Source organism: Crocodylus porosus, unplaced genomic scaffold, assembly GCF_001723895.1.
Source record: "Crocodylus porosus isolate Cpor-Errol unplaced genomic scaffold, CroPor_comp1, whole genome shotgun sequence".
NCBI lineage: Eukaryota > Metazoa > Chordata > Crocodylia > Crocodylidae > Crocodylus > Crocodylus porosus.
Window position 1 is genome coordinate 2,985,311 of NW_017728937.1, and position 13,761 is coordinate 2,999,071.

Below are 13,761 nucleotides of genomic sequence, written 5' to 3' on the forward strand. Positions count from 1 at the left end.
CCTGAAACGGTCTTGCAGGAGTTTGTGACTGTTCTGGTTAATCATGCTTTATGTGTAGTGTGTAGAGGGGAGCTGAGCTGCACATCAGAATACACAGCTTGACTCCATTTAATTATAAAATTACCACATGCTCCCTACCACTTGCATTTGAAGCAGCCTTGGTAATGAATGGGCAAATCAAACACACACACTTTGTCTGAAGAACATTTGTAAAAGAAAGAAAGAGAAAAAAAAATCAATATTAAAATCTGCCTCTTTTGTTCCTAGCACAACTCAATTCCATAAACCCAATTAACAGAAAAGTCTAGGACAAAATTTGCAAACTTTAGTATTACCTTTAATAAGCTGCTGGACTAGTGTACTGTTTGGCCCCTTATCAGTACTATGGACAATACAGTTAGCTATCCTTGTTAAGTGACCCATATAGCCATACCGCCTTCCTCCTTCAGCCCTGCAAAAGGAAAAAAAAAAAAGTGCAAACGTTCATATTCTGGATAATTAACTGGCTATTAAACTACTCTGTGGTTTCAAAATGTTCAGCAGAGCCATGAAAGTGTTAAAACAAAGTACAGACTAACCAAGCAAGAACACAGAGTACTGTTAGGCAGAATGAACAGCATACACTTCAACCAAAAAGTTTTTTAAAAGTTGTAAATTTTTCAAGGCACCTCCAACCTCTCCACTGGTCTAAAATGTATATAACTACTACAATCAAGCCTTCACATATTTTTAAGACTGACAGGGGCAGAAAAAGTAGAATGGTCAAAATGAAGGAAATATTAATTTAAATTTGGTCCAAATTGCCTACACTTCCCCAGAGTCTAAGGATACTTTCCCTGGAAACTATTATTAATAAAAATATTCTAAAGAAAGAAAAAAAGAGAAAGAAGGGGGGGGGGAGGGGAAAGACTCTTCTGAGCCTGAGTAATAAGTAAGTCCTTCATTCAGGATACACTAAAATACTCCAGGATGCATAAGGTTTTTTTTTTGGTTTTTTTTAAATTTCTGATTGACAAAGAAGGACCAACTGAAATTTCTATAAAACAGATAAGTTAGGACTGCTGTCTTCCCAAAGCTGAAGCATAGTAAGTTAAAGACATTCAAGTGACAATGTAGCTATGAGGCAATTCAGCTATCTATGCTAACTTGTTTGACTCAAAATAGAAAGTATCAGCTGCCAGATCACCACTTCACAAGACTGGAGAACTGAGATTAGCTGGAACTGGCCTAAAATTAAGAATATGTGCATCTGTATTTTGTCCTCAACTACCAAATGCTAGTTGCTGCTCAGAGGTCAGGGTTTCTTGTCACTTGCTTTGCCTAGAGGTGCATGGTTATAAATCGGCTGAATATCGGATGGGCACCAATGAAAGGAAAATTAACATTATCAGTCATGGGCTTTTTTTGGCTGGTGCAGCCAATAATGTCACCAATAAATGCCACATGCACAACTACAGCATGCACACAGCCAGGAATGCAGCCTGGCAGCTTGGAGAGCAGCATCCTGCCAGTAAGTCTGTGGAAAAGAAGGGGCGCAAGGGGCCTGATTGAGGCCCCCATGGTGAGGGAGGGAGTGGGACAGGGGCTGCCCAGCTAGGGCAGGAATGCAATCCCAGGGCCAGGATCAGGACAGAGCTGTGGATAGCTCATCCAGGGGATGGGGCGAGGTGAAGGGAGGGGGACAAATCCCCTCCACTGTGCACACCTGCCAGGGGAGGCATGCGGGGCATGTACCTCCCTGGATTTGGGCACAAGGTGAAGGCTCCCAAGGGAAAGGCAGCAGACTGGAGTACCCTGAGCATGGGTAGTGCTAGGGGGGAAACTTAGGGGGTTATAGCCACTCCAAAAATTCCCCATAGCTATGGACAACAGGGGGTCTATCCAGCCTAGTCCACCCTACCCCTTGATCTCCATCCTCCCACACCCCTCCCCTCAGGACCCTGGTCTCCAACCCACCAGGCAGCACTCCTGCAAAATCAGCTATCGGATTGGTATTGGCCAATATGGTTGGTTAATAAATCGGCTATCAGTAACAGCCAAGAAAATCTTTATCAGTGCACCACTAGCTTTGCCATATTTTCTGCACTTAATGTTTTCTTGCTATAATTCCCAGAGCTCAAAACAGACCTTTACAAAACTTTCTGCTGGTAAAAATCTCTCCATGCAGCAAAAAGTCAAAGTTTTTTTTAAAAGGCTTTTTAGATCTGCTTTATGTACAAACATGTTCCTGTTCAGTTTTATGATCCCAACACTAATATTCCAGTTACAATTTTAAATAACCATCTAGCTTGCGTACACCTTTGAAAAAGAACGCAGAAAAAGTTTTTTAAGAATTAATTATACGTCCCTTATCATAGGGATCAAATATGAGAATATGGAGACTAATTTCAGCTCTTCATCTTACTATGTCTCATTGGTCTAGCTGTAACTTGAAGACTCATTTGGCCTTGCTCAGACCGACCGACCAATCTGGTCTTGCTTAAAGTAAATTCAAGTTATAAAAAGTTGCTAACCTCTCCACATGGTACCGTGCTAACACATTTAGAGACAAGAGACCATCAACATAGCAGCAGGGCCATTCAGGAAGAAAAAAAAAAATCTATGCTTGTTTACAAAAATTCAGCATGTCTCCTTAAACACTACATCAGATCTGGCCTGCGGGCCGTATTTTGCCCACCCCAGCACACGAGGCCATTCTATCCAAACCAGGGTGCCCCTAAAATATCTAGAAAAATGTAATATTTATCTGCCCTTGGTTCCTGTAAAAAGTGACAGGATACCAAGGGCAGTAGGACCCAGGGGAAGCCCGGCAGGCTCCCACAACAGCAGGGCTGCAGCAGGGAGTGCCGGCCTTGGGGCAGGTGAGGGGCCAGGCTCAGCACCAGCTTCTTCCCTGGGAGCAAGGGGTTGGGGCTGTATGCTGCCCCCCGCCTGTACCATGGGGCTGGGGGGGGCACTGGGAGTGAGCAGGTGCAGGAGCCAGCAGGATCACAGGGCCTGCACCAGTGTCCTGGGGCCACTGCCAGTGGAGCCCAAAGCAGAGTGGCAGGAGCACAGGGTCCCAGCCAGCAGGGTCTCTATGGAGCCAGGCCAGCTCCCCCCTCTCCCTGCTGGTGCAGCCCAGACTGGCTCCACAGACCCCTGCCAGCCTGTGCCCTGCTTTGGGCCCCACCGGTGCTGACCCTTGGGCATTGGTCCCAAGACACTGGTCCCAAGATGGTGACCAGGGAGCAGGGCACCTGTCAAAGGACAAGACTACCCATGCGGCCCAAGACAGCCTGCCAAAACTGGGTAAGCAGCCCTCCGCCCAAAATAACTGCTTGCCCCTGGACTACACCATGCATTGAAGGGCAACATTTTTATGCCTAGTAAACAAAAACTTCTATAGGATGGCTCAGATACAGATTATCTTGCCGTCAGCTTGGCGATTAACTAGATCAGGAGGTTTCATCTTGTGGTGCACAGACCCATGGGGTCTGCAGATTATGTCCAAGGGGTCCGTAAAAGATGACTGCAATCAATCAAAAGTACGTGAATGGCCACACTTACAGTTCAAAGGGCTCTGCACCTCCAGTCTAAATTTTTTAAGGGCCCAAATGAAAAAGGTTAAAAACCACCGGTTTAGATCTTCTGTGATCCTTTCTGGCCCCACTTTTCTTTGACAATAAAGCCGTAAGCATTTATTTGTAGATCAATATCAGATTATGACAAAATTGGAGGACCTTCCAGATGATTCTGCATCAGGAAAAAAGCACTGGACAGGTATTTAACACTGGTCTGTTGTTTTATTAACCCTTTCTTTCTTATCTAGTGCTTTATAAGTTACAATGAATTATTTAGTAGGATTCCCATTTCTCCCCATCCAGTTAGTAGGCTGTGAATCAGAAACAAGCCAGCTCTTTTGACTCCAGTATCAGTTTTTCTCTGTTATTCCAAGAGTACACTTATGCTAATTTATACTTGCTTTAGATGGATTCATGTGCACATTCAAAATAGCAGAGAAAGCTGATATTTGAGTCAAAATACCTGGTTTATTTATCTTAATAATCTCTATACAAGGCAGGAAATTGACTAGTTCTCTCCTAATGCATATCACACTCTAATTTGAGGCTACATCCCTCTATTCTGAGATATTATGGAAGTGTGCATACTACAAAAAAACCTAGACAGAAGCAGAACACAGGAGGAACTGTTGACACTACATCAAGAAGAGGAGCAGACTACTGGGGGCTGCACAGCTGTAAACAAAACGAATGCTGATTCAATAGCAAGACCGCAGCAGCTCACATTCCACTAAATAAAAGACTAAAGCCTTCAAGGTTCAGGCTACGCAAAACCACTCAGCGATGCTCTTTTGTGGTCTGCCCTCTCTTGCCCAACAAACAGCTTATTTGTGGTTTTCAACTGTAAGCACTTCACACATGGACCTTCAAAATGTGAGAACAGATTTTTGTGTTCTTTTAAGTAATGAGGGCACTGATATAAATATTGCCCAAGAATTAATCTGTTGGTAAGCTTTAACAGAAATGCAAGACTCACTGGGGGCTTCTACTTTTAATAATATTTAGAAAACATACTGGAAAGTAAAACAAGAGGGATTGGTTTCCGTTTACATTCACACCACATACTGCTGAATTATAAATTAGGGGTCTACCCAACTCAAAGCAGCAGTTGCCTGATTTTGTAGATAGATCACAGGGACAAACACCATTTTCAGAGACTTGTCATGGCAGCCCCTCCCCTGTGATTGGCTGAGGGGCCCCAGTGTCCCTACCCCCGCTGACTGGCAGAGGACTGTCCATCATATGGCTGCACCCCTTGCTGACGGCTGGCCGAGAAGGCTATCCATAACGTGGCTCTGCCTCTCACTGCTAATTGGTGAAGAGATGGGGCTGCATGACGGGCCAATCAGCGATGAGAGACAAGAACAGCAGGCATCTTGGCAGCCCCCCACCGGTGGTTGGGAACCATCTGCATTAGCCCTTACAAAGATATAGGGGAAAGTCTCCTGTGGTTCAGTAGTAGAATCTTTGTCTGCCACACGGGAGACCGAGATTCAATTCTCAGACACTTATACAAAGTTTATACAGCCATGGAGGCAGCAAACATCTAGACTAAGTCTAGCCTCTGGATCTGTTTCAGGGGCCTAAAGTGGGGATGGAAGGTCAGGGTAGCCTCCACTCCAAAAAAACTCCTGCTTAAGCATATGCATCAAAAGGTCTAGGTGATCTCTCATTCATACACCCTGATCTGAAAGGATCAACAGTTGACAAACAGATGAGGATTTATGCTGTAAATGGAGATACACAGCTGCATGGAACCACTGATAAGCTCCAGCTGAGTAGCAAAGCAGCCCTTTGAAACAACTGCAACAAAGCAGCCAGCCACCTTATCCTCAATTTGACAATATACTGTGAATTAAACAGGTTGTGAACAATCTGCATAGGGATGTTCCAGGTTCTACTGAATCAAGTTTAATCTTAGCTGTCAGAGGCAAATGAGGCTGTGGAACATGGTAAGAGCTCCTTCACACTATACCCTAAAACTTATTTTAAAGGTTATTGCTTATTTTAGTTGGGTTAACAAATCTTTTTTACAATAATGATGTGGCATGTACAACTGCCAAGATTAGTTTTTTCTAGTTATGCTAGAAAGACAATTCAGTTCATCCACAGTAGTCCAGAAATGCATACCAAAAACCTACTACCAACAATGGCATCTATGCCATTGGCTGTTGTGCGCACAGCTTTAATACTTAAGACTTCTAGGTTTTTCTTTCCAAAAAAGATATTCTGCCAATGAGGACAGAAAATCATTTCCTTAGTTATTTGCTGTAACAAAAGTCTGCTTCCCATCTCCAAGTATTGCATGCTTTAATGCATTAATAATAAAAAGCATTTAAACTATTAATTTCACCTCTCAAATATATAGCATGTTTTTGAACTAGAAGAAGATTAGTTGCACAGCTTAGAATAACTTGTATATCATCACACCCTAAAATAACTCAAATAGAACAGCAACAATTATTTTAGTTTTCAGTCCAGGAATTAGACTTTTCATGACATTAAAACCACCAAGTTCAAGTTCAGAGACAGGCAGAGGAGGAAGGGGAAGAAAAAGTAGAAGGCATTTAAACCTGAGGCAAATAAAGCTTGATATAAAAACTCTAATTTAAGCTGTAGCATATACTTGCTTACCAAGGTAGATCTAGTTGGCAGCTGAACTCCATTTCCCTGCCCACATGACTGGGGCTAGTCTCCAGGGAGACCCCAGCAGCAGCTGTGCTGTCAAAGCTCAAGGCTAGGGCTGCTATGGAGACCAGACCCAGCCATCCTGGCAGGTGTTTTTTGTTCAGTTTTTTTGCTATTGTTTTGTTTTTTGTTTTATTTAAACTGGCTTAATTTACTTGGCGACTGGAAGAGAATACATTAGCAGGCTCAATTCTAAATTGATTATGCACTTTGTTACAAAAAAAAAAAAACCAAATCTGAACCCCCCCCCCAACCCCACTTCAAATGGCAAGAAATGAGTAGAATAGCTGTTACTCACTGCTTCCTCTCATTCATTTCCCATGCTTCAAGTATTCGTTCTACTAATTGGCACTTATGGAAAAGCTATTAAGCAAAAAAAAAAAAGTACATTTTTTGTAGAAGTACTTTCCATTTTAAAACAAAAGCAGCAATCAATTAGTTTCAGATTAAATAAGAAAACACCCCACTTTGCCAGTCCACATACAAAACCAAAATAAGTCTTTTACAGTATATTAAAAATATTTTGTTCCAAGGTCAGCAGGCAGCCAGGCACTTAAATGGCCAAATCTTTAGAAGTACTCAGTCTCCAACCAACTTCTCTTGCCTTTGGAGGGAGCTGCTGAATGGTGAACATTTTTTAAAATCTGGCCTATTTTAGTAAACTATACAATACAAAACTTAGCACTTTCACATATGACAAATATAGTGATTCAAAAACTCCAAGCTGACATCATGCCTTCCTGTGCTACCAAGGTTTACAAACTTCTGTACAAACAAAATATTCTTTTCAGAACCAGTCAGTCAATTTCATTCAAGTCTGAAGGAATTCTCTTCAGAGACAAGAAGCTAGGAAGCCATTCTATTCTGGTTATCTATCTGGCCATTGCTTGGTTGTCTACAGGGCATTTTTGGCACTTAGGTGCCCAGACAGGTGCTTTTCCTGGATATGTAGTCCTATGCATGTGGAAGACTATTCATGACTCCATAGCCATGCAGATTAAGCATGCACTTTGGCAGCCACAGCACACACACCTCTCTTGGGGACATGCAACAACCTTAGACCCTTGAGATGGAGTTGGCCAAAATGTCTATATGAACATCCATCTTTAGCCTCCTACAGCTGAGTGGTTAGATCACTCACCTGGGGAAACCCAAATGAGACCATGAATTTTAGGTCTCTCCCACAGAGGGTTGAACTTAGATGTCCCTGAATTCCCAGCAAAGCATCCTAACCAAAACACCAGATAAGCATTATTCACTTTCTCTTTGCTCTTGTTGAAGCAGAGCCACTAATATAATTATTGTGTGGGGGGCGAGGGGAATAACTGGAAAGGAGTGCAGGGGGGACTTCTGACACACTCAGGACAAGGGCCCAGATTAGAATCCAGGACCCCCTCCCTTCTAGGCCAGCATCCACCCCACTGAGCTATTCACCTCTGGCTTGCTCCCTTCCTCCCAGCCCAGGGGTAGGCAAAATGGCACCCGGACTCCATTTCCCACCAGCCCCTGCCCACATGGCTGGGGCTGGTCTCCAGGGACTCAGCCTCAGCTGTGCTGTGAAAGCTCAAGGCTGAGGTTGTCATGGAGACCAGCCTCAGCCACACTGGCAGGTGCGTGGCAGAGCAGGGGAAGGGGCTGCTCCAGAGCCGCTGGGATCTTGCAATGGGGGCAGCTTGCTCTGAAGCCAGGGCAGAGCTGCAATCTGTAGCCTGAGTGTTCTGGGCAGGGGATCATGGCTCTGTCTGCTCCTGATCAGGCTGTCACCGCTGCACGGAGCCGGGGCACAACCATGATCCCTTGCCTGCAAGCCCCTGCCCAGAGCGTGCAGGCTACAGCTCTCAGCAGCTCCGGAGCAGCCCCCTGCTTTGCTCTGCCACACACCCTGCCAGCACAGCTGGGGCTGGTCTCCATGGCAACCCCAGCCTTGCACTTTCACATGTGGCTAGGGTCTCCATGGAGACCAGCCCACCATGGGCAGCTGGGAAACAGAGTCCATTGCCAACCAGATCCGGCTCACAGGCCAGACTTTGTCCATCCCTGTCTTAGCCCCATGTAGCTCCCTCTCATGGCTGCCCAGAGGACCAGCTTCAAAAAGGAATGCCAGAGAAGAAAGCTGACCTGCACCATGGTGGTTGGAGTATAGTGACTGGAGAGAGACCAAGGTTTAAAACCCTCTGGGTGATCGGGGCCGAGAATCCATGTCTTCTGGCTTCCCAAATGAGTGTCCTGGCCACTCAGGTTAAAAAAAACAAAAACAAAAAATACAAATGGAAGGTTTCTCTCATTTTGTTGCCACTCATTGCGACAACCTAGTCATCTACATGCATGGGGCTACATATCCAGGAACAGAATCCTTCTGGTGTGAAAATGACAAAGATGACAAAAGAACAGTCATGTAGGCGACCAAGAATAAACAGGATGTCACCCCAGTTGTCCTACATACCATGCTTTCCCCAAGGACAGTCTGAATAGACAGACTGCCATGAATCAGAAGCCTGTCTTTAATGTCAGTGAGACAGTGTCACCATCCTCTTTTATTCCTAATGAACAGGGATCCTAATTCCTGTTCACCATGGAAAACTGCAGAACACACATCTCTCCACGATCTGCCAAAAGAATGGCAGCATCCCACAGCACCATTTCTGCTCTCTTATTTTTGCTGTGGTTTTGCCTCCTAGCCCAGTGGCTGGGGATGAAGGGGGTTCTGACTGGCCTAGATGCAAGAACCACAGCAAAAATAAGAGAGCTGAAATAGCAGCACTCGCCACTGCCATGCTTTCAGTAAGTTGTGGAAAAACATGGATTTTTGTAGTTTAAAATGGAATTTTAAATTTGTTTTCTTCCATGGAAAACTAACATACCTGCTAATAAGTCAAAATTTAACTTTAACTAGAAAAAGCAACTACTACAACAGTGAAAAACAAGGTTTACCAGGTTCAAGAAACAACCCATGGAAGCAAACTTACATGTTTCAGTAAGAGATTGTCCCCAGCGGATTCCTGATCCGTAATTGTGCCATTTTCTGTGCTTTCAAGAGGATTTGCAAGAATCAACGCAATACAAATTTCTACTTGAGTATGCAAAAAGTTATTCCATGTGTATTTAAAGAACATGTCCTGCAAAACAAGTCCAAAAGGCTTTCATTACACAAATAAGTCTTTTCATTACTAGATACAAAACAAAAGCAAAGGTCTAGATCAGAGGTCAGCAACAGTTTGAAGCAGGGGTTTACTGTAATAGCTTGGTTCGGAGCATGTGCCAGTTGACACTGCAGCCATTGTCGCTATTCCCTTCCACAGTACCACCACCTCCCAACTACCAAAATGTCACAGAACTCTGTGCCACCCTCTCCCCACCACAGGCCAGATGAAATGGCTCCATAGGCTGAATCTAACTCACAGACTGTAGGTTGCTAACTCCTATTCTAGGCAGTCAAGTAAACAGTTAGTAATTGGCAAGTGTTTTTCAAATACCCAAATCATGTACAGTGTTTAAGAACAATTTATGGTTCAGAAAAAAACCCACAAAAAAACTGAACCCCTAGCACTTAAAATTAATTTGCATCTGTGGCCATGTGATAAAGAACACAGAAAAGAAAATAAAGGACAAAAATGTTCCATACACAGGTCAGATAAAACCCCGATTTTCATACCCACATTCCTATCTTCTACAATGCTTCTTTGGGTTGTTTTTTAAAGTTGTTACTATAATTACTCATATTTAAGACACCCCTCCCCCCACATTCAGCATGGGAGGTGGGAGACCTTGGCTTCGATTTTGGTCTAGGCCAAATAAACGACTACTGTGGCTCAGGATGGAGCCAGGGTGACTCATGCAGCAGGTACAGAGTATGTGGAGCAAAGGGAGCCTGGGGGAAGTGACGCATAATACAACAGGACCGCACAGAAGGGGGAGAGCAGAAGAAAGGGTGTGTGGTATACATGGCGGAGAATGGGGAGAAGGGGGCAGTGTGGCAGGGAGAGCTGCTGTGGCTTCCACCCCAAACCAGGCCGGAGCTGAACCTACTGCCTGGCTCAGCTGGGTGCTCCGTGCCTCCGAGGGTGGGGCCAAGGGACAGGCTGTCTGCCCCCCAGCCACTGCTTTCCCTGTGGCAGGAGTGGGGGGGGGGGGGAATTACTTTCCCCACCCCTACCAATAACTTGTTTCTAGACCTGGAAAATTACAGAAATGAGAAATGGTTTGTAATCTTTCAGGTCTAAAAACTAATAATAATTGGGGGGGGGGGATCTTAAAATTTGAAGTAGTCTTGGATTTGGGTAAATGTGGCGTACTGAAGTATCTGAAACAATCAAGTTGATTATTTCCAATCATAAATCAAATTACATTTCCTACTGGAAAAAATGGAAAAAATGACTGGGGTCGTTAACAATGTCCAGAGGCCGAGCAATTCAGAAATGCTGAGCAGTAATCTAAAAAGTACATGCAATTTGATGCAGCCATTTTACAGCATCGCTCCAAATCCCTTTAAAGTTCAGCACCTTTACAAACTGGTCATGCTACTTTGGTAACTGGTAACTACTACTCCCAGGAACAGTCTGATATAAAATTTACCATGTTCCCTATATTTGGAATGGGTGATACCTTAAAATCATGTACTGGGGTAACATTCAATCATATTTCAGATAGCACCCAGTGCAAAACATCAAGGACTTCTGTAAGGATTAAGTCGATTTATTTGTCATGCCACCTTATTCCAAAACACTGTAAAACACTAAGATGCAGTACAATCTTGAAAAGTTTACAAGATAACAGAAAGAAAGAAGAAGAGCTGAGTAAATAACTTATTTTTGGATTCAGAAGCCAAAACTGACAAGGTGGAAAAGCACTGTGTCCCCACTTGCATTCAATCTACAACAAAAAGACTGCTTCCAAGTTTTAACTTTCAAATTCATAGAAAAAGTATTAAAATGCTTTGAAAAAAAAGCTCAACTTGAGAAGCACTGAAACAAGCTTTTAGACTTAAAAAGCTTTTGCAAGTAAATTAAATCTGGATTTTAGTTGCATCTTTTGACAAAATAATTTGGCAGCTCTAACTGAAATAAGAGTATGAAATACATCTATTGAAGAAAACAATACAAACTAGAATATATAGGCAAAAAAAACCCAAATGCAAGAAGTTTTTCATAGGGAGACTGCCACCTGAGTTTAAGTGAAATTTGTTCAAAAACAAATCAGTTTTGGCAGCACACAAGAGCCATTTACAGGACAGTGAATATAGTGATAGGACCACAACATAATCAGAAGTGCAAGTATGAGGAGAGCAGTCTAGAGGGAACAAGTTGGGAAGACATAAAATCTGAAGTAAAGATATCTAGTATGGATGAGGACAGTGGACACACCAAGTAACTGAAAAGGAAGAGAATCACTGATAGAAGCCAACACAATTTTTTAAAAAGTGAAAAAAAGAAAAAGTGTAAAATAAATTTATTAAATGAAATCAGATAGCAAAATGGTCTAATGGATAGCAGTGAAGCCCCATCACAAGTGTTTAAAAAGAAAAGAAAAGAGAAAAGGAGTGGGGGGGGCACAGAACATGCTTTTAGAAAGCTAATATTAGCAGGGTTCTGCCACCAGATTTTATAGAAGATACTATAAAGCTCTTACCAGTATGACTCCTATACTGTTCAGGTCTATAAGTTCCTGATTCACACTGCTTGTATTTGTCTGCAAAAGGCTGGATATTAACCTAATCACATTTAAGCGTGTGTTCCCCACAGGTGGATCCAATATACCCCATGTTGTCTTCATGACACTTTTCTAGACAAAGAACAAAAAAGTCCATGAGATCAATTAAAGGAATGCTTTCAAATCAACTTTATTATTTATCCACAAGCAAAATACAGCTCAAAAAACTTGCAGGGTCAGTTCAGCAGCAGCAGTCTGACACTACTGTAGGAAAGCAATCTTTTCCAGTCATAAACACTAGAGTTTATAATTAGCACGAAAGGCTGGGGAAAAAAAAATATATGAAGTACATAAATTAGGTACAATTATGCCTACATGGTACATTTCAGAACAGAGAGATGGAGAAACCCGAGCCAACTTGAGTACGGATACTATACTGCAGACTACAGTGAAGATAGACACTTTATTAAGCTTTAGCTACAAAAAAATTTCTCTCATTAACTTGTGTTTCTTTACACAATTAGCCTTCCTGGTAAGATTCTGGAAGAATTTAGAATGATTTAGTGAGAAACTGCATTACTAGCCGAATAGTTTCTGGAGCTAAAGAAATAAATTTAAGAAAGTTTACATAAAGATTTATGTAATTACAGAGAGAGAGTAGCCTCTGCAACTAAATATCTCGTCTCTGTGGCCAATCCCAGATGCTCTTGAGGAAGGAAAAAATTCTCTAGAGTACAATTATGGAACAATCTCCACATTGGCATCAGCTTCCATGTCATACATTCAGTTATGCCTTGAAGGAAAGTTTGCACTCGTTTTAGAAAGAGTGTTGTATCTATAAAACTGTAGCTTTTGTTACTGTCTGAACTCTTAAATTTTTAGCATGTTGCGTCCTGAGAAAAAGTGATTTCTACTGGCTGTTTTCCTTTTAAGAAAACAAACACACACTCAAGATATGCTGCCTTCCCATTTCACTCAAGTCCCTTTCAACCTTTTACATAATAAAGATGAAATAACCTAATCTCCTTTATTTTCATAGACCTTTCGTATCTTATCTGGCTATCTAAAGCAAACATTCCTAGTCTCTGGACACTTCACTTGGAAGTTCGTCCATGCTTTTAATGACATCACCCGTTTCTGTACACATTACATGCCTGCTACTCTGTCACGTATGTCTTGGCACAGCCCCTTTTCCAAAGAAAAGAAAGGACACGCGGTTGTCTTATAACGCAACTATTTTTTGAGCAAAAATTTAATAAGGGGTGCAGTGATAGAGGGTTTTTTGGCAGATACCAATGACAGATTACTAACCAGCCACATTGGCCAACACCAATCCAATAGCCAATATGGAATCCAACAGCCTGGAGAGCAGAGGCCAGCCAATAAGTCTGTGGGAGGGAGGCATATCAAGTCCCCCACAGTGAGGGAATGAGCGGGGGTGGGGCTGGGGCTGCCCAGCCAGGGCGGGGCACAGGGTGAAGCCATGGGTGGCTTGTCCAAGGGGCACAGAGCAGTGGGGACTGGGCTGGCTCCCACCACTGTGCGCACCTCTGGGGGAGGCAAGCTTCTCTGATTTAAATACACCAAATCAGCATTTTTCTGTGATTATAATGAAACACCACTATATATCTATACCTATTAGTGCTGTGAAAAGCTTTGGGTGCCGATTCGATTGACAGGAGATTCGGCCGATTCAGTGGCCGAGTCCCAAAATCCAAATCAAATCAGGGGACCAATACAAAGGTCCAAATCAATTCGACGTATTCTGAATCTTCGGAAAAGATTCAGAGAGCTTTTATGATTCGGGCAGTCCCTGCCCGCTCCAGCAGCGAACTGGAGCCAGAGTTAAAGCTGGTAAGTAGGG

The 13,761-nt window shown here is 43.0% G+C and overlaps 1 protein-coding gene across 9 annotated transcripts in view; it reads right to left on the minus strand.

Moving 5' to 3' along the window:
- Positions 1 to 13,761, minus strand: part of PPP6R3 (protein phosphatase 6 regulatory subunit 3) — a 104,660-nt gene that overhangs the window by 45,036 nt on the left and 45,863 nt on the right. For all 9 annotated transcript variants that reach the window (XM_019547270.1, XM_019547268.1, XM_019547263.1 and 6 more), the window contains 4 exons: positions 11,877 to 12,029; positions 9,218 to 9,367; positions 6,550 to 6,614; positions 336 to 451 (listed from right to left, as the gene is read on the minus strand). In XM_019547270.1, the coding sequence (XP_019402815.1) occupies positions 336 to 451; positions 6,550 to 6,614; positions 9,218 to 9,367; positions 11,877 to 12,029 (484 nt within the window). The remainder of the gene's footprint in view (positions 1 to 335; positions 452 to 6,549; positions 6,615 to 9,217; positions 9,368 to 11,876; positions 12,030 to 13,761) is intronic.